The sequence below is a fragment of the Danio aesculapii genome, chromosome 6 (assembly GCF_903798145.1).
Source record: "Danio aesculapii chromosome 6, fDanAes4.1, whole genome shotgun sequence".
Taxonomy (NCBI): Eukaryota; Metazoa; Chordata; class Actinopteri; order Cypriniformes; family Danionidae; genus Danio; species Danio aesculapii.
The window spans coordinates 14,085,728-14,111,418 of record NC_079440.1 but is presented as its reverse complement, the minus strand read 5'-3'; the positions used below and the strand labels follow the sequence as shown (position 1 = coordinate 14,111,418).

Below are 25,691 nucleotides of genomic sequence, written 5' to 3'. Positions count from 1 at the left end.
AAATCTTACAAATGCAGTAAAGAGAATATACACAGTTTACTCAGATGCAAATATGTGTGTCTGTTCAGTTGTTTATCTTTTTTATTTTATTTTATTTTCCATGTAAATAAAATTAGGTACTACTAATTCCTTTCTTTAACCATATTTCTTATCCTTTCTCATTATAAGGTTTAGAATATATATATAGAAAGTTAGACCATTTTAAAACTAAAATGTTACACAAAAATGTGTGTTTGCAAGATGAGGGAGGAAATATGGTTGCTCAAAGTATATGACCTTTTTAAGAAATGGGTAAATTTTGATTTTAAAGGCTAGGGAGCTTAGACTTTTATAAGAAAAACCCAATGTCTGTAATCACATCTATACACTGTGTAATATACAGTTGAAGTCAGAATTATTAGCCCCCCTTTGAATTTTTTTTTTTTTTTTTCATTTTTAATTGTTTAACAGAGCAAGGAAATTTTCACAGTATGTGTGATAATATTTTTTCTTCTGGAGAAAGTCTTGTTTGTTTTATTTCAGCTAGAATAAAAGCAGTTTTTAATTTTTAAAAATCTATTTTAAGGTCAAACTTATTAGCCCTTTTTAAGCCAATTTTTTTTAACGATAGTCTACAGAACAAACCACTGTTATACACTAACTTGCCTAATTACCCTAACCTGCCTAGTTAACCTAGTTAAGCCTTTAAATGTCACTTTTTAAGCTGTATAGAAGTGTCTTGAAAAATATCTAGTAAAATATTATGTACTGTCATCATGACGAAGATAAAATAAATCTGTTATTAGAGATGAGTTATTAAAACTATTATGTTTAGAAATGTGTTGAGAAATCTTCTCCCTGTTAACCAGAAATTGGGGGGAAAAAAATCAAGGGGTGCTAATAATTCAGGGGGGCTAATAATTCTGACTTAAACTGTATTTTAATTAGAATGTTAATCAAGTCATTTAGACTGTACACCCACCTCTTACATGCACATTTCAAGTGTACTCAACTTTAAATCTATAGCATGTGTATTTGTTGTCTCTCCTCATGTGAAAATAAATGGGTCAGTTAGCATAACATTGCTACGGGGCATGTAGTCATGGCAACATACAGTGTGGAAAATATGCATGTTTGTCTGAATGTTCAGGCGTCACTCAAAGCTGATGGCACAGACAGCAGCATTCCAGAAGCCCATCAGTGCGAAAGAGAGAGCGATGAATCTGACGTCCAGGAAAAGAGCTCCTCCTCTGGGTCTCTGGCAGAGCTGCCTGAAGACCAACTTACAGAAATGATTGTAGTTGCACACACTGGCAAAGAACAACTGAAGGTAAACCATTTAACTGAACGAAAAACACAAATTTATCCATTCATTCATTTTCTTTTCATCTTAGTCCCTTTATTAATCTGGAGTCGCCACAGCGGAATGAACCGCCAACTTATCCAGCATATATTTTACGAAGCGGATGCCCTTCCAGCTGCTACCCATTACTGGGAAACATCCATACACACTCATTCTCACTCATACATTATGGACAATTTAGCTTATCCAATTCACCTATACTAGGTCTTTGGACTATGGTATAGGTGACCGGAGCACCCGGAGGAAACCCACGCCAACACGGGGAGAACATGCAAACTCCACACAGAAATGCCAACTGACCCAGTCGATTCGCGAACCGGCGACCTTCTTGCTGTGAGGAGATAGTGCTACCCACTGCGCCACTGTGAGCCGTTTTTCATACATTCAATTATTTCATTCATGTTTAGTAAATTCTCCCATCCTGTTATGCAGTAGATGCTGATCTTTCCCGTAGTTTTATATTTTGATTTTACAGAGCTATTGGAAAGTGCAATTACTCCAATACTTTCTATTTTTTTTATTTTTTATTTTTTATAAACTGTTTTATTTTGATGCATTCGTTATCAAGTACTAGGGATGTGACAAGATCTTGGGTTACGAGATCTCGTGGGACTAAAACGCTATGAGATTTCTTGTCGAGGTGAAAAGTTGTCTCGTGAGTTGTGATGTTATGATGGAGCGCGAGGGTGAAATTAGCAATGAAGATTGAAGGCAGGATTGGATTTGAACCGCACATTGAACACACAGAGGGAAGCCAGTTAGAATTTATAGCTAAATATTTAGCAGTGTTTGCTTTTCCTTTATGGAACAATTCATCAAAATGTAAAATAACATTTATTACAAGTTGATAAAAAAAAAATTACCTAAATAGTTTGCAAATTGCAAAATAGTTTTGAAAAAAAAAAAAAAAATTTGCAAAACTATTTTGCAATTTGCAAACTATTTAGGTGCTTTTTTTCAGTTGAATAAAAGACTTTTCCATTTCATACATTTCATCATTGAAGATTTCTTAAAAATAGTGTAAAAATCTTGTTCTCGTGTCTCGTCTCATCACAGTCCTATCAACTACACAACACAAACTGCTCACGTACAGCTTGACTACAGCCAAAAAGTTATTACTATTGTTTTGGAAGATAATGGAGTCTCCTACATGTAAATGATGGCTTTGAGATCTGATTTCTGCTTTACATTTGGAGTAAATTATGTTCTGTTTGAATGGAAAACCAATGAGCAGTTTGATTAAAAATCTGGCATCCTTTTATCTGTTACATTGATGAAAAGCCTATGGACTAATGCGTCTTGTATACAATGTTTTAAAGGTTTCTTTATCACACTCTGCAGTTTAAACGGGTTTTTGTGATTTTTATAAACATTTAGTTTTTTTTCTTTCTAATTTTATTGCATTTTGTGCAAATGTAATGTGTGGACAAAATTGCAAATCCTTTTTTAATCTTTGACTTTAATAAAAGTTATTTTAAATTTCCCATTCCCAAAGATGAGCTGAAAAGACACATTAGCAAAAAAAAGCCTTTTTATAGCTTTTTATTACATTTTATTTAATTTATTTGGCTTAATTAGTATTCTGATAGTTTATTTATGCTTTTTTTTTTTTTTTTTTGTACCCATGGGCTACATTTCTTCCATTTTTGACAAACTAATCCCATCTGTATGAAGACCATGACTAACACTATTTCCTCCGTGTTGAATCCCTCACTCGAAATGTAAAGGAAGATTTGAGTGTGCTGTGCAGTAATGTATCAATGTACCATTATCCTGAAATAGAAAGTACAAAGGGTTTCTATAAAAACTGGGTTACATCTGTCCATTTGAATGGATTAATTTGTGGTCACGGTTACGCACGCATCTAGAAACCTGAGGCAGAGTTTAGCTTTCTGGAGCGTAGTGTTTACTATAATTGGTTTGCAGGCATTTTTGGGGAGAATTCGTTTTAAAGCCTCTTTTGATGGTACAGAGGCAACGGAAGGACCAATTACATTTCATGGATGAGGTTAAATGTATTCTCACCCTGGGTGATCATTGGACTGCTCAAGTTAAGGATTGTCATTTCCTACTCCACGATTCTAATTTCTTGCTCCAGTCAAGTTTTGATTTAGTGTATTTTACTTTTGATGAAGAATTGTTGGTTTGTTTCTGTGCAGTGAAGTAATCTTAAGAAGCATAAACAGTTATTTTAAAGATTGCTGATGAAATTACTTCATTCCTCACACAGCAATTGCAGGCTGCAGTAGAGAAACGCAATGAGATCATATCACAGCTTAGCAAGAACCTGCAGGTGGCACTGCAAAGCAGAGACCAGGTTCAGCTGGAGGCACAGCAGCTCACAGATCAGATTCAGGAACTACAACAGCAGCTTCAGCAGGTAAAGTTCACATTAAAAAAAAAAACATCATTGCATCTCATAGGGATGCACCTATACTATCTATTTTGGAACTTATCCGATCCCGATACCAAAAAAACTGACCGATACAGATCCGATCCCCTTTTTTTTTTTTTTTTTATACATAAAACAGCTTCTATAGTTCTGCTAATCATAAACTCAAATAATAAATCTTTTTTAGTAAAAATAACAGGCCTATTGTATATGACAGACAATCTTACTAAAAACATGGTTTGCTGTAAACTAGGCTACATTATTTGACCATTCATTATGACATTGATAGGATCTGTTGTGGTACAGCGGATGTTACCTTTTTAATTTTAATTTTTACCTTTTTTAACTTTTAAAAAAAAAATTTTTTGACCTTTTTTAATATTAATTTTCTTTGAAATCTGTAATAGGCTACCACTATTGACCCTCATCGCTGGTAAATTAACCAGCCTTTCAGCAAAGCTTGATATTTTCCTGCAGGTTTGATGCAGACTAAACTGTCTGAGGCCAGATTTACTTCTTAAACAGTCCCTCGCCTAATCTCGCCAGAGACAGAGAAAATCAAAGCACATCAGCACCGTGGACAAATCAGATGCTCAAGACATAATCTTTAAAAAATGACTTGAGCTGTATTAAAAATGTACCAAATAAAGGACAGAGGTTTGTGATAAAACAATTACAGTGGAGCATTAATTAAATCCTTATATTCCATGGAGCGAAGCAAATCATCCAGCCGCACAGTTGTTTATTGTTTATCTGTTTTAGTTGGAAAAATTATCTTTTTGGAACAAATTTCATTTGGGATTATTTTCAATCTTAATTTTTATGTATTTTTTGTTGGTCCGTTATCTACAAAATAAACAAGAAAAAACGTTTTAGGTAAAGTTCAAAACAAGGTCCGCTTGTATGCTTCAGTGCCAAAACACCAACTGGTTTAAATAAATTATTATAATAAAATTACTGTGAAATATTCACAGTTTCAGAGTAGCTTTATTTTAAAGAATTTTCACTGTTAATGACGAAATCATCTATTGCGCCATTTTTTTTTTCAGTTTTATTCATTTAAGCAACTACTTTGTAAAGGGCTGGCTCATTGTTGTCAAACTATTCACAACACTGAAAGTATTCCCTTCTGAAAAATAAACTCGGTCGGAGGGATCAGAGAACAGAAACGCATTGTGAGGAGAATTTTATGGAGTGGCGCACATTGCGTCTGTGACTTGGCTTTTGTTTACTTTTAAATTCCACAGAATATAGCGCACCCATAAGATCGGATTTGGATCGGTCCCCACTGGCTGATCTCCGATCCAAGTTTCGGATCGCTGCATTCCTTAGCATCTCAGTCCTACTCCTGGAGTTCCAACCTGTGATTCATTTTAAAGTTTTTAATGAACCTTAAAAAAAAAAGATTTGAACTGTCCCCAGGTTGCAGCAAATATATTTTTCTCCTTGTACTTTATAATAGAACCCAACAATGTAGTTTAAACTAATGAAATGTAAAACTGCTTGCAGGCTAAAGAATATCTGCGCAGCAAAACTCAAGGGTGTGTAGATGTGACGCAGGCTGCTCAGAATCAGTTGCATGTACAGTTGGAGGAGTCACAACAGGTCAGAATTTTTAACAGCAAAGCTTGTCAAGTAAGCAAAATTTGCTTTTGTTTGGCAATAAAAATATACTTTTGCTTTATAGGTAACTAAAGAACAAGAGTCCCTCTTGGCCCAAAAAGAAGCGGAGATCACGGAACTGCAACAGAAATTGGGTGTCATGAAACAATCCCTTTCGCAGCTTCAACATGCCTTTAACCATAGAAGTGATGATCAAACAGATTTAAGACTGGAGCAACACAGTGGTTTTGATTTAGCCAGTGTGAGTGCCGAGTTCCCAGGTAACCATTCTGACTCAATATCTGATGTTTTACTGCAACGCCTTCAAGTTGAGCTAGACGAAGAGCGAAAGAACAGTCAGCGAGCTCAAGAACAAGTGGAAGAATGTCAAAAGAGGATACAGAGTCTGGAAAACGAGAAGACTCAGATGGAAGCTCACCTGGCTGTAGTTGCTGCGAAACAAGCCCTGGACATCCAACAATATAAAGCAGAGAAGGATGAACTGAATCAGGAAATGGCCAGACTAGATAATCTTGTCAAGGAACTGCAAAATCATCTTCGTGAAGAGGAGGAGACGGGACACCACATGCGCTCCAAATACGAAGCTGACATTTCCAATTATGATCTCCGGCTTCAGACTCTGGAGGAGGAAAGGGAGTTGAATGTAGCCCAGCTCACTGAAGCCCATGAGGCAGCTCTTCAACACATGCAGGAGGAGCACTCTGAGGAGATTCATCGCATCAAAGAGCTTCTAAACCAAGCCAAAAGTCAATATTCTGATTCTCCTCATAACCATTCCAAAGATTTTGGTCGAGAAGAACTCTGGAACAAAGTCTCCAAACAGAACTTTAGTGAGGGGCCTGCAGCGGAGGGTGTTGTCAGAAACAACTATAGTTTTGACGTTTCTGGAGGGGGTTTCCAGGACGTTCTGATGGAGCGTTATTTGGCTTCTGAAGGGCTTCAAGAAAGTTCCTTAATTGAATTAGGTCTGGAGGAACATAGCTTGGTGGAGAATTCTGAAACGTCTAGGTTTGAGCTTGACAGCGAGGTCATGATTCAGCTTTCAAATGTCCCTAACAACGTCTCATCTGATGGTGAAAAATCCAAGCCAGAACAATCTGTAATTTCTGTCAGTGAAGTGCACCAACCTGATGAAATGTCCTTCACTGATGCTCAATGGCAAAACTCAACCTCGGTCATTGAAGAGATAAATGAGAGCACAGGCAACATTGATTTGGCTAAAGAGCTTTTGATCCAGCAGTGCCAAGACCTGTCAGAGCAGTTAGAGGAGCGGGAAAGGCAGCTTGAGGTGCTCCAAGAGGAGGTCCGACGCTCTGCGGAAGAAGTTGAGGAGGCACGGGAGCGTTGGAGCAAAGCTTCAGAGGAGCTTGAGCAAGCAAAGTGGGAGCTGGAACTGGAACGTGAGAAACGAATCAGTGAGGAAGTTATTAGCCAGAAAACGCATGAAAAAGACAACCTCAAGGACATACTGAGCCACATGCAAACCCAGAACAATGAAAGGATAATGCCTGAGAACACTGATTCTAATAAGACCTCAATCCCTTCTTCTGCAGAGTTGCTGCTAAAGGAACTACAAGAAGAAAAGGCACAGTTGGTGCTACAGCTCAAACATCAGGAGCAACTATTGAAGGATATCAAGGAGAAGAAAGCAGCAGATGACTCTGACAGCAGTGAACACTCCACTTTGCAAGTTCAGAGAGATGAGTTGTTAATTCAGCTTGAGCAACTAAAGGAGAAAAACCAAGCTACGTCAGTGCTGCTTGGTCAAAGGACTTTGCAGGTGGACCAAACCAATAATGAGCTTTTGCAGCTTAAAGCTGAAGTAGAGGAGAAGGTTGCAAAGTTGCAAGACTTGGAGAAAGAGAAGACAGACCTTGAGTCTAAACTAGCATGCCTTAAAGAAAACCTCACCAACATAGAAGAGGAGAAAGCTGCCTTGGAAAAGCGTCTTCAGGCTTTAGAAGATCAAGTGAAGAGCATGGAGAACATTCTAGAGACTGAACTAAAGAACTTTGAGGTTTGAATCTTATTTGCCCTTTAAAATGTCCTAACTGATGTTGGTTGACCTGGTATATGTTATTCATGATCATGGTCCTCCAAGTAACTCATAACTTTGTCTTTAGAATCAACTTGAATCAAAGGATGCAGAGCTTAAGGAAATTAGGGAATCACAAGAGAAGGCTGAAGAGGAATACATGGAAAAGGAGAGTGCCTTAATGAAAGAACTTTACATAGTCAAACAAGATGTGGAGGAAAAACAGAAACAACATGAGGAGGAGCAAAGAATGCTGGAAGAGAAACATAGGAAAGAGGTGAGAACCTAACTGTCCCTGACTTGTGGACAATGAGTACGTTTACATGGACACCAATAATTCGATTTTAATGCGATTAAGACAATACTCTGATTAAGAGTGTACCATGTAAACAGCGTTTTTTTAACATTTTTTTTATTTAATCAGATTAAGGTCATAATCAAACTAAAGAGAAATCGGATTCAGATGTGTGGAGTATGCCGATTTTAGTCACATTATTGAAGTGCAGGATATTCCACACACACACACACACGGGGCTGTTTGACACTGACTATGTTTACATGGACATCAGTAATCAAATTATTTGCCTTAATCTAATTAAGACAATAATAAGATTAAGGTGTTTACATGATTTTCTTTTTGAATGTTCCTTTCATGATCCCATTTTACATGCTATAGCACATACTTCGGTTAACGTCATTGAGTCACTGCGCTATCCGCGTTTCCCGCGTATACGCGTTTCCTTTCATGGAATTTCGGGTGTTTTTTTTTTTAATTTGTGGACTCTACCTGCAGTTTGGCACTTTCACTTTCATTCAGGAACATTTCATGCATGCCCCCGTGACAAACAAGATATTGGATGCGACTGTGAACTGCTGGAAGTGTTGTTTTAATGGAAGTTCATACCGTATGCTGAAAGGAAGAAAAAAAAAACCCTCTGCATATCACGATGCAGGTGTCTGTGATCTGCAATGACTCTGTAGGTGCAAAGAGTGTCAAACAGGCGTGCGTGCGTGCGTGCGTGCGTGGACTATCCTGTCGCAAAACGTGGCAAAGTTCTATCATGACGGTAGTAGTTTGATTAAGGTGTTTACATGTCTGTACTGCACTTCAATAATGCCATTAAAATCGGCATACTCAATGTCTTAATTCCACTTTTCTTTAGTTCGATTTTGACCTTAATCTGATTAAATTAATAAAATTAATTACATTGTTAACTTTTAATCAGAGTATTGTCTTAATCGCATTAAAATCGAATTTTTGGTGTCCATGTAAACTTAGTCACTATTTGCGCCTACTGAGTCAGTGCAGACCACAGACACCTGCACCGTGAAATGCGAAGATTTTTTTTTCTTCCATTCAGCATGCGGTATGAACTTCTATTAAAACAACAGTCTTCCAGCAGTTTATAGTTGCATCCAATATCTCGTTTGTCACGGGGGCATGCCCGAATGAAAGTGCCAAACTGCAGTTAAAGTCGACAAATTAATAATGAAACACCCGAAATTACATGAAACTCCGGAGGAAATGCGGATAGCGTGGTGATGCAATGACGTTAATCTAAGCATGTGCTATAACATGTAAAACGGGATCATGAAAGGAACATTCAAAAAGCAACTCATGTAAACGCCTTAATCTTATTATTGTCTTGGCAAAAAAATTTGATTACCGATGTCCATGTAAATGTAGTCAATGTCTCCTTAGATGAGTGGGAAAAAAGACAAATAAATTGAAGATCAAAAAAAGAATAACAAAGTGGTGTAGTTAAGTGGTTGAACTTATTATATGAATACTGTTTGTTCATTATTCATTCCAGGTGAAATATTTGAATGTGCGTTTTGAGCGAGAACTTTCAGAACAGTCTGCCCATCTCGAAGATGAGCAGAAGAGACAGATCTGCTTAATTAAACAGGTTAAACAATCAAAATATGATTTACCTTATTCAAGTATATTCCGTTCCTTTCCATTATATTATACTATACATTCTCTCTCTGAACTTCTAGATCTATGAACGAGAGCATGAGCGGGAGTTGACGCAGCTTGCGGCTCAACACCATGAGGAAATCAACAGGCTTAAGGATGAATTTTCGAGGGATCTCCAAGATGGCATGGAGGCTGCACATCAAGCTGAACTACTACACACACAAGTACCCTTTTTATTGCCTCATTTATATATATTTTTAATTGCCTTATTTATATATATTTTTAATCAAATGATTTTGAAATCTTTGGGTGTGTGTTAGAAATAATTCCGTCAAAAGTCAGGGGTCAGGAAGTGTTTATTTAAGAATTTTAGAGTCACTTCACAAGAGTCTAGTGACAATAGCCATCTTAATTTTTCCTGTTTGTGTGTGCGTGTATATTATATTTCTATAATGTGTGTGTGTGTGTGTGTGTGTGTGTGTGTGTGTGTGTGTTATACACATAATGCTAAAAACTGCTTATGATAACTGTTGCAACAATGTAAACCTTATGCTTGAATGGTTGTATGTGATTGCGTGTGTATATATTTGGTTCTATATTTTGTGTTGAACTAAATTGATAACAATATAATAGCAATATAATTGTTCTTGATAATATGATTAGTGATTTGATATAAAATCTGATATGCACTATGCAAACAACGTTAAACCTTTCTGAATAAATGTATTGTTAACTTATGAGAACTTATTACGCTCATAAAAAATGTGTTATTAAATTTTACTATTTTTACTATAAAATGTGTTATTAAATTTTACTATTTATAAATATTTTTATTTTTTATATATATATATATATATATATATATATATATATATATATATATATATATATATATATATATATATATATATATATATATATATATATATATATATATATATATATATATATATATATATAATTTTTTTTTTTTTTTTTTTTTTTTTTTTTATCAAATAAACGACCATAAAACATTAACATTACTTAAAGGTCCATAAAATTGTTGTGAAACCTTTATTTTACATGTTATGAATGAGATTTTCTGCATGCTTATGACATATGTCAAAGATAACATTATTTGAGATGTCTTTGACAACTTGACAAATAAATCATTACATGTCTTTGTCATGACAATCTGGCTTTAACGAGACAACATGACTTGTCATAAATCTGTCATAAACATGAATGTCATGAAGCCATTGTAATTGCCAAGAATTTTATAACCTCATTAAGACTTCAACCTCAACTACAGTGATACATGTTGAATTAATCTCATTAATATTAATGACGCTGTTATATAATTATTTGACAATATTGACACTTACTGAGAAATTGTGATTAGGCATCTGATGGTATGATAAATATCGCGGTATTGTGATTACTGCTCTAAAAAATATATTTTTAAAATGTCTGGGTAAAAAACAAAAACTTTTTTCCCTTTTAAACACTATGTTTTATTTTAAGAATATTTATAATATTTTGGAGCAGTAAACATGTCAGGCTAAATAATTCAAATGAATCATTGACTTCTGCTCTCTTCATTTGTTTCAAAACATAATTTCTTTACCATTTAAAATGTCATCTTTGGGTGGCTTTTCTGCTGGAGATACTGTAAAAACTAAAATAAATAAATAAAAATCTTACACATACCTTGGGAATGGTATAACAGAAAATTTTGACTGTTTTGAAACCTTGACTTTCCCAAACCGTGGTATACCTTGAAAACGGTTATTGTCCCATGCCTAATTGTGATATTCGTTTTATTCAAAAGTGATCAGCTATTTTCATAACCCAATTATAATGGCCTCATAACAGTCATGTTTATGAAAGATTTATGACAAGTTATGTTGTCTTGGAAATGACAAGTTGTCATGACAAAGAGGTTGTAATGCATTTAAGTTGTCATAACAAAGTTGTCTCAAACAGTGTCGCCGTTGCATTTCAAATGACATAACTGAGTAAATAACAATGACAGTTGTCATAAGCACATGTCATGTCATGCTTATAAAGGTGTCATAAGTCTTACGAACACCCCCTCAATTAAATTGTTTCACATAAAACTTACACAAAAATGAAACTTTTTTTTTTTTTTGATTGGGCAGGGCAGTTCTTTTAAATGGACACATAAATGGACACAAGTCTGTCGTGTCCAAAAAAAAAGCTGTCTTTGACATTTGTGTACTGCATTCCTAATAGCAACATGGCAGTGTGCCATTTTAAACACACCCAGAACCACATTGTACTTGGTAACCACTAAACTGTGGATTGTTTTATGCTGTAGACCAAGCACAACCTGGAGCTGGAAGCCTTGCGTCTCAGCCTTACCAACTTGCACACAGCTCAACTGGAGCTTTCTCAATCCAACATGCAGAAAGATAAGGATGTGGCTCTTAGTGAGCTCCAGACTATGCTCCGAGAGAAATGGGCACAGGAGAGCGCCATGTTACAGACGCGTCAACAGTTTGAGCTTGAAAGAATCCGTGAGCAGAACCGAGAGCAAGAGGAACGGAACCAGAGAGTGCACCAACAAGAGATTGGTGAGTCTCAGTTAGGGGTGGGAGAAAAAAAAAAACATTCATCAATGCATCGCAGTTCTTTCTCTAGTGATTCTAAATCAATTCTTAAAGTCAAAATCAATTATTTAATTTAATTAATAGAAATTACATTAATAAAATTAAATAAATAAAAATTCAATCATTTTGATTTAAGTTTGACTTTATATTAATTTATTTATATTTTCTTTGTTGAATAGATAATCTGAATCAAAAGTGGGAGACGAGACTCGTTGAAATGAAGACCTCAGTGGAACAATTGCAGGCCTGTAAACTGGAGGTAAAAAAATTTTTCTCCTTTTTTCATTCACGTACATCATGCCTAAAATTAACTCTGAAACAAGCCTGCTTTCCTTTTCTCCTCAGGATCTTAAGACTGAATGGCTCTTGGAGGGAGAGAAGATCAAGACCGAGCTCCAGAGTCAATTAAATGATGTCCTTCATAAACTGAGCGAGGCCGAGACGGCCCTCACTCAAGCTGAAGCAGCTCTATCTGACACGCAGGGCAAACTAGAAGAACTGCAGCGTTCCAGCGATGACGACCTCAAGAATCTGGAGAAAGAGCTCAAGCAGGCCTTGATGGACCGAGATGCTGCTGCACGTAAGAGTTATTTAAACATCAGCCGGAGTTAACTGGTGTTTTTTCATTGATCAATCACAATTGGCAAGCTGCGATGCTTAACCATTACACCTGGTGTTAACATGTCAATGGATGAGATATACAGGATCTGGTAAGTTTCAGGTAGACTAAAATGGAAACCAAGCATCGTGGCCAAGCTCAATGAAAAAGGAAAAAGTAGGAGTTTCAAGACTACATGTCTTCATAATGAGGCTTCATGATGGTAGATTAGGAATTCAGGAATTCCAAAAAGGTAAGATTATTCGTTACCATAATTTATTAGTTACTAATAATAACTATATCTAATTAACTAGTAACTAATAGCTTTTAACAGTTTAAAGTAATTATTTGTTTATTTATTTATTTATTTATTTATATATATATATATATATATATATATATATTAGTTAAACTGCAGTTATTGTATATAGGTCATGACTATATGCACATGTTCAATGAAGTGTATGTCAAGCCAAGGGTTTTACAACAATGTTTTGAAACATTAGCATGTTAACTGTGAACAATAAGAGTGTGTGTAAATGCATTTGTGTTAGGGCTGCACAATATTGAAAAATTGTTTCATATCAATTCACATCGTATCTCGATAATAGTATTTACAATACCAATACAGAGCACATAAAATAAATGTAATTTATTGCATTTCTAAGCATTTGTGTACTGCATGCATAAATGTATTTATTTATTTTTTTTATCCAAATCTGAGCAATCAGATGGGGCTTTTATAGGTGCTGTTATGCAGACCAACAGCTAAAAATAAATACTAATGTCAATACTAACAGTTGCGGCCTCATGGTTAGGCAGTCGGACTTGTAATCGAAAGGGTCGCGGGCCGGGACACTCACTCGTGTTCGTGTGTGTGCTTAGATTGAGTTAAAAGCAGGTGACCAATTTCAAGCTCGGTTAACCATAATTGACTGTACTCGCTTTTCTTCAGGAGACAACAGCCAATAAGAATCAGAATTTCCACTGTGGTTTTCAGTCATTCTTGGTGTTTTAAAGTCAACATTTTTGCATTGTGACACTTTAAAAATAAATAAATAAATAAATAAATAAATAAATAAATAAATAAATAAAATTTATGAGATGTAATTAGCTCATAAAATATCTATTACCTGCTTATTTTAGTATGATCATCACATTAATGACTTTTAAAAGTTTCAGTTAAAATTACATTTTGAAAGTGTTATTTGTAAGAAATATCACTATCCAACATTCAACGTCGTTGCATATTTTCCAAGTATTGCACAGCAATTTGAGTGTGCTTTTTTGAGATGTTGCCATGTAAAGCAAAATAAACCAAGAAGAAAATGTAACTTGCAACACCATGTTCATGTTTTGTAACAAAGCCCTAAGCTTCCCTCCTTCCCCTCTTCAGGTGCAGTTGAGGAGTTAGTTGCTTGTCACAAGGTGGCACTGCAGGAGCAACAGGAACGCACTCGAGTGTTGGGACAGAGAGAAATCGAACTGAAGCAAGAGGTACTGATTTGTTATCATCTAATTTCAATGCAAATGTTTTCCTTTATTTTGCAATGAGGCGGCATAACTTTTTTTTTTTTTTTTTTCCAAAGGTTGACCGTCTACAGTCTGAAAAGGAGGAACTGAAGACCAGCTCAGAACAGGAGATCTCCAACCTGTGGTCCCAGCTGGAGAGCATGAGAACCAGCAGACAGGAGCTTGGGGGTAAGCTGCACCTTTACCTTCAAGCCATTTTCTTTGGAAAGCTTTCTTCCCCTTATTGTTCCACACATTTATTATTTATTATAATATTGTGAGTTCTCTAAAGTGATGTTTGTTTGTTTTTAACCAAGTTCCTGTTATTGAGTGCTGATGTAAATAACAAAAGCCTGTAATTCTTTTCTGTAGAGCTGAAAGACCAGTTGCTAGCGCGCTCGTCGCGGGTTGATGACATTGAGAGGCTGAAACAAGAGTTTACTCAGCAGCGACAGGAAATCAAAGAACAGAACGAGGTGGAGCTGGAAAACCTCCGCACCTATTTTGAACACAGACTCCGGGTCACGGAAGAGAGCCATCGGGAAGAAATTGCACTCCTGCAGCTGCGGCTTGTAGAAGGAGCTCTGGAGGACTCTGTGCTCAAGACTGGAGATGCAAGGTTTGCTTGGATGTTTTGGTACTGGTTTATAAGGCTACTCTAAAGGGGGTTGCACACCAGATGCGCATGACATGCACATGACAGTTGGAAGTATCACACACCAGACGCGCACATTCGAATGTTATTTAACCTATTAATTTAACTATTTATGAAACCGCTGACGCTCTGTGGCACAACAGAAATATGAACAGTGTCCTGATCCGACTTGCGGCGCCGGTGTGCATACACTCACAGAAATCTATGTTTAGAATTCTAAAATGCATGCACAGCATCCGATGTGTGACCCCCTGAAGACTTTATAGGTTTTCAATCATGTGGTTCTGGTGATGTGCGAAATTCAGATGGAGGGCAGGAAGTAAAAAACTGAATGGGAGACATATAGGAAAGTCTGTATATTTGCAATTTATATCATTTTTCAAAGGAGATATAAATAGAAAACCACATATATTGGGAGTGATCCTTATATCATGAAGAGGGCCAAGTTTTCTACTGAACGCAAATATATTTGCCTGTCATCGAGGTGGTAGATACTGTATAAGTGTTACATGAAAAATACTATAGTGTTTGGAAGCATACTATAGACCACAGGTGTCAAATCCAGTTCCTGGAGGGCCACAGCTCTGCACAGTTTAGCTTTAACTCTAAGTAAACACATCTGATCAAATTAATTGAGTCCTTCAGGCTTGTTTGAAACCTATAGGTGAGTGTGTTGAAGCAGGGTTGAAACTAAACTGTGCAGAGCTGCGGCCCTCCAGGAACTGGATTTGACACCTGTGCTATAGACAAATCTATTAGTTTTACAGACTCTGAATCATGCCTCCAAGTGATGGAATCTACAAAAAATGATCATCCTTTGATTGATAATATTTTATTGAAAGTTCACCAACTACAAAATCATTTTTAACTCATAATTTTTTGCTAGATTCCAGGACATGTCTGGCTTTCAGGAAATGAGCGAGCTGATGCAGCTGCTAAAGATGCTTTGAAGCAAGTGGTGAACAAATGCCAAATTTCTCCATCAGAGATGAGGCTTTATCAACGTTTACATTTTTAAATAAGTAGCAAGAGGAGTGGGATGCATTGAAAAATAATAAATTACCTGAAATCTGAAAAATAATTTTAAGACTCTATTTGATCGTGTTTTTACCAGATGTCGAATTGGACATACAAGATTAACTCACGCCTTTTTAATTAAAGATGCAGACCTCACTCAATGTTTGTTCTGCACAACTCCCCTTACTGTAAAACACATTTTACTGGACTGTCCTGCTTTTATGTCTTCCAGAAGACTTTTTTATGAAATGAACTCTCTTAAGGACATTTTTAGGAAAGTGACACCAGAAAAAAGTTTTGAATTCTTATAATGTATTAACACTAAACATCTTATTTAACTTTTGAATTCATTTGTTTGTTGTTCTTAATTGTTTATTTATTATTGAAATGTTCTTGCCATGAAAATAGCCTTGGTTGCTGACATGGCAATAAATAAAAAACACAATATATTATTCAATAGGCTTTAGTTTTCTACGCTATAATTAAACACCATCACAATGCACCACAGTTTACACTAATGTTATTGCAGTTTATTAGTTTACTATGCTACAGTATTCTGTAGCATTCATTAACAAAGAGTTGTACACATACACTTTACTATGTGGTTCAAAAACGTGTTTATTATAAATTACTATAGTTTTTTTCCCCCATGCAGACATCTTCCAGACATCACGAAATAACATGAAAGCTTTCAAAAGCATGGACTCATCGTCTACATCAGGGGTCACCAAACTTGTTCCTGGAGGGCCGGTGTCCTGCAGATTTTAGCTCCAACCCTAATCAAACACACCTGAACAAGCTAATCAAGGTCTTACTAGGTATACTGTAAGAGGGAACGAACTTGATGAACTTACCGTCCACAAACATTCACCGCTGCTGTGCATGTTAAAGTTAATGTTATCTTTGTTTATTTTGCCGAAACGTGAGTGAAGACGTTGATTATTGCAAAACAAGACAGAGATTTCATTGCAGCGATTACATGGCAGGGTGTTATTTATATTTTCCTGGATTTTGTATAAGTGTGGTGGTGTTTGTATCTGTTTTTTTTTATTTTACACAAGAACATATTTATACACCTAGTTAGGCCTGTATATTATCATTGGTGTTGTCAAACGAATTGTCGCGTTCAAAAAGTTTGTTCACATGGATGTACTGTAAAAAATATTTGACATGCTGCCTTTTCTGTTTGTCAGCCAGTTTCTTGAACTTTCCCCCCTTTATGAGCATAAACGTTTGGAGTTCTATAAAAGCTGTTCGGCATTTCTTATTTTGGCAGATTTTTAAACTATTATAAATAACATAAAACAGAAATGTATGAAGAATCTACGTAGAATCACCACTTCCTGCCGTCCATCTGAATCTCGCACATCGTCAATGACGTCATGTGAAAACAACCTATCAGTATTCATTTAGGACTGCATGATATTGAAAAAAAGCAACATTGTAATATTTAACTTTTAACCTAACTTTTACCACTTAATTCTATTTGTCTTAAATTTTGCATTGTTGTAAGTTAATTTAATTTACATAATATAGGCTTATGTGTGGCTCCCGTTTTCCCCACAGTCCAAAGACATGCGGTATAGGTGAATTGAATAAACTAAATTGTCCGTAGTGGATGTTTCCCAGTACAAGGTTGCAGCTGGAAGGGCATCTGCTGATGAATAAAGGGACTAAGCTGAATGAATAAAGTTTGTGGGGGCGACGCAGTGGCGCAGTAGGTAGTGCTGTCGCCTCACAGCAAGAAGGTCGCTGGTTCGAGCCTTGGCTGGGTCAGTTCTGTGTGGAGTTTGCGTGGGTTTCCTCCGGGTTCTCCGGTTTCCCCCACAGTCCAAAGACATGCGGTATAGGTAAATTGGGAAGGCTAAATTATCCGTAGTGTATGTGTGCGTGAATAAGTGTGTATGTGTTTCCCAGTGATGGGTTGCAGCTGGAAGGGCATCCGCTGCATAAAACAAATGCTGGATAAGTTGGCGGTTCATTCCGCTGTGGCGACCCCAGATTGATAAAGAGCCGAAAAAAAAATGAATGAATGAATAAAGTTTGTGTGTAATGTTAATACATGCACATCTAGGCGCATGATTCAACTTTTTGGCTCTAGCATACAAGCTTATACACATAGATGAATGAATAGATTGTAGGTTAACTAGTATTAAGAATATAAAATAACTTGTTTTTTCTTTAATAGTTTTCTCTTAGAAGGGAAGTGTGAAGACGACAACAGTGATGCGATGGCAGAGATTACAAGGCAACTGGAGAAGCACAAGGTGATCATTTATTTTTGTTCAGTTTTATTTAGAAAATAGATACAATCAAATAGCACCATCATTTTATTTATTGTTATAGTGCCGCAGTTTACATTATTCAAATGAATCTAGTTCTCCTAATCTCTTATCTAATGACTACAAATCTCTTTGCCTAATGACTACAGCCCCATTGACACCCTCTGCCAATGCATTGATGAAATTAACAATTGGATGTGCCAAAACTTTCTTCAGTTAAACAAAGAGAAAACTGAAGTCATTGCGTTTGGGAACAGAGATGAGGTTCTCAAGGTGAATGCGTACCTTGGCTCTAAGGGTCAAACAACAAAACATAAGGTCAAGAATCTTGGTGTGACTCTGGAGTCAGATCTGAGTTTTAATAGTCATATCAAAGCAGTTAGTAAATCAGCATACTATCATCTCAAAAACATTGCAAGAATCAGATGCGTTGTTTCCAGTGAAGACTTAGAGAAACTTGTTCATGCTTTTATCAGCAGCAGGGTGGATTACTGTAATGGCCTCCTCACTGGCCTTCCCAAAAAGACAGTCAGACAGTTGCAGCTCATCCAGAACGCTGCGGCCAGAATTCTGACCAGAACCAGGAAATCAGAGCACATCACACCTGTCCTCAGGTCTTTACACTGGCTCCCAGTCACATTTAGAATAGATTTTAAAGTATTATTACTGGTCTATAAATCACTAAATGGCCTAGGACCTCAATACATTATAGATATGCTCACTGAATACAAACCTAACAGATCACTCAGATCTTTAGGATCAAATAGATTAGAAATCCCAAGAGTTCAGTCAAAGCAGGGTGAATCGGCTTTCAGCTACTACGCCCCTCGTTGCTGGAATCAGCTTCCAGAAATGATCAGATGTGCTCCAACATTAGGCACATTCAAATCAAGACTGAAAACACATCTGTTTAGCTGTGCCTTTACTGAAAGAGCACTGTGCTACGTCCGACAGATCGAACTACTATGTTTTTCTCTTCTTTTTAATTCTTTTATAACACATTTTATCATCTTTTATTTTATTTTATTTTTATTCTTACCATTTTTATGTTTGTTTTTATTTCTCTTATAATTGTTTCTTTTATTCCTGTTTATGTAAAGCACTTTGAATTGCCACTGTGTATGAAATGTGCTATATAAATAAACTTGCCTTGCCTTGCCTTTATGAAGATTTCAAAACGCTACCAATAACTGACTTCTTTTTGACCTTATTCTGCAATCTTGAAGTGCCCTTATTTTTGCATTTATTTATTTATTTATTTATTTATTTATTTATTTATTTATTTAATGTTATTGTTATTTTGTTATTATTTATAGATAGATGGATATTATTATTCATTTTTTATTTGTTTTTTATTTTTTTAAGAACATTCAATTCAGTTGCCTATAGGAGACCTGCTTTACAAACGAGTGCGTTCATGACTATACATAAAAAGAAGAATATAATAAGAAAATATCCGTTTGCAGATCAAGCAGAATCCCTGTTTTTAACATCTAAAAATCTATGGAAGTTGCGAGCCAAAAAGATTCCAATGGCTGTGTCCGCATGTAATTAAAGAGTACGGTCAATAGTTTGAAGTTGTGTTCTTGTTGAATACCATAACTGTGTTGGTGTGTTTGTTGCAGGAGGAGCTGGATTCCTTACGGCTGCAGTTAGAGGAGAGACACCAGCAGGAACTGGAGCAGTTGCGCTCCACCATGACTCTGGCTTATAAAGAAGATCTACTCCAGGCTCGCACTGAACTTACGGACCGATACTACAAAGACATCGACCAGCTCAACACCAAACACGCTCATGAACTAGAACAGCTCCGCGCCAAACTCTCAGACAACCATATCAAAGGTGAAGCTTGTGTGCTCCAAGCTTTAGTAATTTTAGATGCTGTTATACCTTTTTTTGAATGCTCTTGAAACCTTATAGAAGGTAGACTCAGTCTCACTTTTTGGCATAGACATGTACAAATTAAAAAAGAAAAAATGTTAATCTTCAACACTTTGATGCACAGATCTTAAAGTTACATTAGTAAAAAAAACCAAAAAAAAAAACCACGCAATTTAAACTGAAAATAATAAAATGGCATATTTATTTTGTTATTATATTGAATAAATAAATTGGCTAAGCTTGTTTAACTCCATTATCTAAACAAATTGTTCCAAATTTGCCTACAGTAAGATTTTGTTTGTGAGCAGAACTAAACTTTACTACTAGAAGTCCTCCATTGGTTACATATGGGAATCCCATTTTTTTTTACGAGTGTTTGAGTGATATTTTTCATACTTTTCACTGTTTTTATGAAGTTTACATCATATTCTCTTTCCATGAAAAGTAACTAGAGGCTTCTACCAGCTTTTTATGATTTTTACAAGTATTTTCACCCAGTTTGGGTATTTTTAATCTTTTACTCTTCCTATATAACAATAAACACTCATAATTAAGGATGCATCAATTATAGATTTTGGTTGTACGATTATAGTAATATAGTAATAATCACGGTTTCATTATACATTATTATGCGTTCATTAATTTAAAAAAATGAAGAAAAAAAAACGTTTTGGGCTTTTAAACGAGTAATAATATTGCAGATATAAACAATTAATAAATAAATTAATAAACAGAGTAAATAAAAAAATGTGTAGCTTAGATTTATGTTAGACAAAGTATTTCCCTTTTAAAGAGAACAAATGGAATCATTTCTAGTACTTTCATTTTGTATTTATTTTTCTTTTTTCCCCAACTTTATAGAAATTTTCAAAAATTGACACATCACACATTTTAGAATATCGTTGTACATTTTGACCGAGAGGGAGAGAAGTAAACGAAGATCTAAATGATTATAACAATTATTGACCCCCAGATATATTTATATATAAAAAAAAATGGAAATAAAAATAAAACAAAAATATAGAATAAATAACAATATAAGAAAAATAATAATAACAATAATAATAATGATAATAATAATAATAATAATAATAATAATAGTAGTAGTAGTAGTAGTAATGATGATAATAAATTTGTACTAACCAAAACAATTGTTTAAACACCAAACTAAAAGCCTGGTTATGATGTCGCATGAGATGTCACACAGCAGCGAAAAATGTAAAAATTAACTATCATCCAGTATGCAGGGAGTATACATTTCTATATATTCAAGGAAAAACCCCAAATTTTATAAGAGTTTTTGGAAGAACCCTACAGAAAATGTCAAATTTTTTCCAGTTTTATGAAGTGAAAAACGTCCTTTCATTTTGTATTTTGTTTCTTTCTGGAGTAGAAATCTATTTATTCCTTACAAAGCATGAAGCTGATCGGTCCGTTCTTGTCATGTGACTCGCAGTGAGGTCACAGCATTCTTTCACACTACATGCGCCTGGAAAGCGTGAGCTCGCCCGCAAAAGACTATATGTGAACAGCCCTTAGTTAATAGACTCCAACATAGTTAAGTGTGCGTGTGTATTAGTCTCTGTGTACAAGCTCGGCACTTTAAAGTAGCACACAGTTGGCACAACTTTTAGTTGCAGCAGTTTTGTTCCGTGCAGAAACTTGGTGTTGAGAAGCCTTAACGATTAATTAACCGTGACGAATTATTGCGCAGTTAATATTAGTGAAACCGGTTATTCGTTGCATTCCTACTCATAATGTAGTTATAAATTGTCATGATTCGATTAGAATTTAATTGAAATTTAATAACATAAACTTCTGCTGACAATAAAATATTCAAACAAATTTAAAATATGGATACAAAATGCAACAGAGTTCAAATATATTTGTACAAATACTATTAGAAAACGTTATGACTCTACAAGTCAAGTTTTGGAGTAGTGTGTGTATTGACTTTCATATTAAAGGACACAACCATTAGTATACATTAACAATTTTTTATGTTTGCTGCAAAACTGAAATAAATTCCAGTCACCGCAAAATGTTTCGCGAAATTATGAAAACCGAGAGCTTAAATCAAGTTTAGAGTAAAATATTATTAAAGTGATTTATATACAATTCTTTGTTCATTCGATCATATTGTGTATTTAAATCACTTTGAAATACCTTTGTGGATGAAATGTGCTATATAATCAAACTTGCCCTGCCTATTGTTTTATATATGTAACAGTAAACATCTCATCTGTGGGATGACGACAGTTTAAAAAAATAAATGAATAAAAATCACACCTCTGCAACATTTGCACATTCTATAAAAACAACTTTCATGTCCTTTTTTCATTCTTTATTTTCTTTTAATGTCAGTCTGAACAATTCATCAGTGTCCTGAAACTATGCATCACAGCTTTAACTAGAATTGCTTGATTAATTATAAAATAATCTTAAATCAGACGTTTGTACAGTGTTATAAAGGAAAGGCTTCTGACTGACCCCAAGCTGTTGAACTATAGTCTATAAAAATAAATGTAATTTAAAAAAAACGCTCTTGTTTATTACAGAAATAAACAAGATACGGCTACAGTCTGCACAAGAAGCAGCAAGGCAAGCAGAGGCTGAAGTAAAGGAGAGAACTCAAGATCACCAGGCCAGGGTCAGCCAGCTAGAGTCTCAGCTGTCTCAGCTCTCCAAAATGCATTCAGAGGAGCTGGAGAAAGTGGCGACACAACACCGTGAGCAGCTCCGGCAGATGGAGGAGACGGTAAGTGTTTGCATAACAGCAGGCCTTTATACTGAGTACAAAAGGGCTTTAGTTGGAGACTGTGGCTAAGGGCTGGTACCGAGCACTGTCATAAGGCATCGAAACAGTCAACAAATAAAACTCGTGCTGATTATTTGGGAGGCCCTTTAGCAAAACTGTGACATTATCAGTATCAGTGGTATCTTAATGAATGCAGTTCTTTTTAATCTGAAACGGTTGGTTTTTTTTCTGTTAAAGCACCAGAAATATGTTGCTGAAAAGTTGGAGACGCAGAAGGCAGAGAGGATTCGTGTGAGTGAGGAGTTCACTGAAAAACAAGACCGTCTGAGAGAGCAGCTCCATCTTCAAGCTGAAAACCAATTGGCTTCCCAGAGAGAGGAGCTTCAGAAATCTGCCCTGGAAGAAAGAGGGAAGTTGGAGCAGAGGCTTCTGGAGGTCCAAAAACAGCTTTATATGGAGAGCGAGAAGCTTGGGGCACTGCAGAAGAGTCTGGAGTGTGAAGAGAGCCCTCAGGTGGTGGCGCTGAAACAGAAACTCCAGACACAGTATGATGGAGAGATGTGCACTGCAAAGAGTGCCATGGCAGCGGAGGTGAAAGAGCTGAACGCACTGCTTCAGGATCAGTTGAAGAGCAAGCTCCAAGAGGCCCTCTGCAGGTGAGAGACTGCATGACACAAAAAAAAAACATGCTTGGTTGGTAACACGATACACAAATATTTTATTGAACATGTACACAGATATTACCTATGAACTATATAACTGCAGGTTAACTATTTATATATAATAACTTAAATTGTTAAAAGCTATTAGGTACTAACTAGGCCCACGTGGAATCTGCGTGCAGAAATCTGCATATTTTCACAGATTTCCATCAGTGAGTCTTTATTTACGTGTGTAAATTTAAAATCTATTCAGTTTTGAAGTAATTAATTTCAGTAATATTGACAAATGAAAATGTTCAAATTATTTATTTACAAAACGATTTAAGTAATATTTTAGAAGATCTAAAGTCTTTTAGAAGATATATTACATGAGAGACTTGCTTTGTTTACCAATGTATAAGTGGATCTAATTGAATTTGCATTTTGAACATTAACAATTAAAACGTTTTTATTTTTATTTTTTTATTTCATGTGTTTCAAGATTTTTATTACTATACTCCCAAAATCATTCCACATAAATTTACTGATTATCTACAAAATTCTGCGCACAAATAGCAAAAAAATTCTGCGGATACTGTGGCCCTACAAATAACCCTAACTTTTCTGAATTTTTCACCTTTTGTAAAGCTGCTTTGAAACAATTAATGTGAAAATCGCTAAACAAATAAACTTGAATTGAATAACAATTACAGTCCAGAGTTGCGTAAAATTACACCTCAAAACCTGTTGCTGTCTGAATCTGTATGAAGCTTTATGCTTTTTGACGAGCAAAGTTGTAAATGAAAAATAATTTTAAATGACTTTTACATTTTCTGTTTGAGAAATGCCATTTAAAACAATAAAATATTACTCTGAACACAAAACTAAAGTGCTGTCCAGTTGAATATTCTGATTTGCTGGTGGTCAAGTTTTGTGTTCAGAGTCACTGCCTCAGTCAATCAAATTCAGTCAAATAAAGTCTACAGCTCAGACTACAGGAGCTTTAGCCCGATTCACCTTCTGAGAAAAGGAGATAAATAAGTTTACTAGCTACAGCCCGTGATAAGCAAATAAACACTTGGTTTATGTAGTCATATTTTCATTGTCAATTTTTTTGTTTCTGGATTAATAAAGAAAAAATAAACTCAGAATCATTTAAAATGATTATTTATTACCAAATGATGGGGTATATTTGACATATTAGGCCACTAAAGCACAACAACAGCCTGTTTACGTTCATTAGATATAATGGAAATTATGTTTTTACTTCCCTGAAAGTCAGGGAATTTAATAGTTCTAGCTTGAATCTTGCGCATCTCTTACTCCGTTTGTCATGCTGGAGAGGAACAGTCTGCACAAAAGGAATGCAGAGTGGGTGACATCGAATACAGCTCTCATCTGATTGGCTGAAAGGTACAAGTTGCTGCCAGGACAGTCTCAAAAATACACACACGTGTATCCAGGGAGAGTCGTACATGAAAGAGGATTTGCACGTTCTCAATCAGAATGAACTCAAGTTTTAAACATTCAAAACTTTTTGTACACTCTTATACATTTACAAATGGAGTTTAGCATTTGTGAAAGGTGATTTATGAATATGTATTTTTATTTTGTGCATTTGAATTGTTTTTGTGAATATGTATAAATATTTTACGCACGCGAATTTGGTTTTATGCACGTGCATATGCATCGTGTCTTTTGCGTGAGTTACTTTAGATACTAAAATAGCTCCATACGTGTCTGCTTCACAAGTGCTGCGCGCCTCCTTTAATCTGCTTGGCGCAGAGCCAGAGATTTTTAACATCTATTGATGCGATGCACTGAAGTAAACATTCTAAGCACAGTGGTGTAATCGAATGCTTCAGGGAACCGCTAATGGTGTATGATCACATGAGTCCGAGTTATCGTACGCGTCAAAGGGTTAAAATGTGTTCATTTTATACTTTTGTTATTCAGCGATTCTTCTGCGTACAACAGTTTGAAAACCACTGGCCTAGGATTTTATTTATTTATTTATATATAGATAGATAGATAGATAGATAGATAGATAGATAGATAGATAGATAGATAGATAGATAGATAGATAGATAGCACTTAAGTGTTCACAGTGACCCGAGTTTGATTCAAGACCTGAGGTCCTTTTGCCTTTTGTCGGTGCTTCCCTCACTTTCTTGTCTTTATTCTCCACTGTCCTGCTAGACTTTTAACAGGTACCAAAAAACATGCTCATATTTCACCAATTTTAGCATTACTTCATTGGCTTCCTGTTAATTTTAGAATTCAGTTCAAGATTTTACATTCTTGTATATCTGAATTTATTAACCTACAGTCAACTCCTCGGTCCCTTACTGCAAATTCCTCGGTCACGACTTAAACTGAAAGGAGATAGAGACTTTGCAGTCGCTGCTTCACGTTTGTGGAA

General features: G+C 35.7%; 1 protein-coding gene across 1 annotated transcript in view; it reads left to right on the top strand.

Moving 5' to 3' along the window:
• The window catches only part of pcnt (pericentrin), a 94,232-nt gene that overhangs the window by 5,238 nt on the left and 63,303 nt on the right, over nucleotides 1-25,691 (top strand). The window contains exons 3-19 of the mRNA XM_056459601.1: nucleotides 1,130-1,309; nucleotides 3,573-3,722; nucleotides 5,244-5,339; nucleotides 5,422-7,374; nucleotides 7,481-7,669; nucleotides 9,207-9,302; nucleotides 9,394-9,537; nucleotides 11,634-11,889; nucleotides 12,105-12,184; nucleotides 12,271-12,505; nucleotides 13,920-14,020; nucleotides 14,113-14,224; nucleotides 14,408-14,654; nucleotides 17,896-17,974; nucleotides 19,615-19,831; nucleotides 22,429-22,628; nucleotides 22,866-23,284. Coding sequence (XP_056315576.1) covers nucleotides 1,130-1,309; nucleotides 3,573-3,722; nucleotides 5,244-5,339; nucleotides 5,422-7,374; nucleotides 7,481-7,669; nucleotides 9,207-9,302; nucleotides 9,394-9,537; nucleotides 11,634-11,889; nucleotides 12,105-12,184; nucleotides 12,271-12,505; nucleotides 13,920-14,020; nucleotides 14,113-14,224; nucleotides 14,408-14,654; nucleotides 17,896-17,974; nucleotides 19,615-19,831; nucleotides 22,429-22,628; nucleotides 22,866-23,284 — 4,754 coding nt within the window. The remainder of the gene's footprint in view (nucleotides 1-1,129; nucleotides 1,310-3,572; nucleotides 3,723-5,243; nucleotides 5,340-5,421; nucleotides 7,375-7,480; nucleotides 7,670-9,206; nucleotides 9,303-9,393; nucleotides 9,538-11,633; nucleotides 11,890-12,104; nucleotides 12,185-12,270; nucleotides 12,506-13,919; nucleotides 14,021-14,112; nucleotides 14,225-14,407; nucleotides 14,655-17,895; nucleotides 17,975-19,614; nucleotides 19,832-22,428; nucleotides 22,629-22,865; nucleotides 23,285-25,691) is intronic.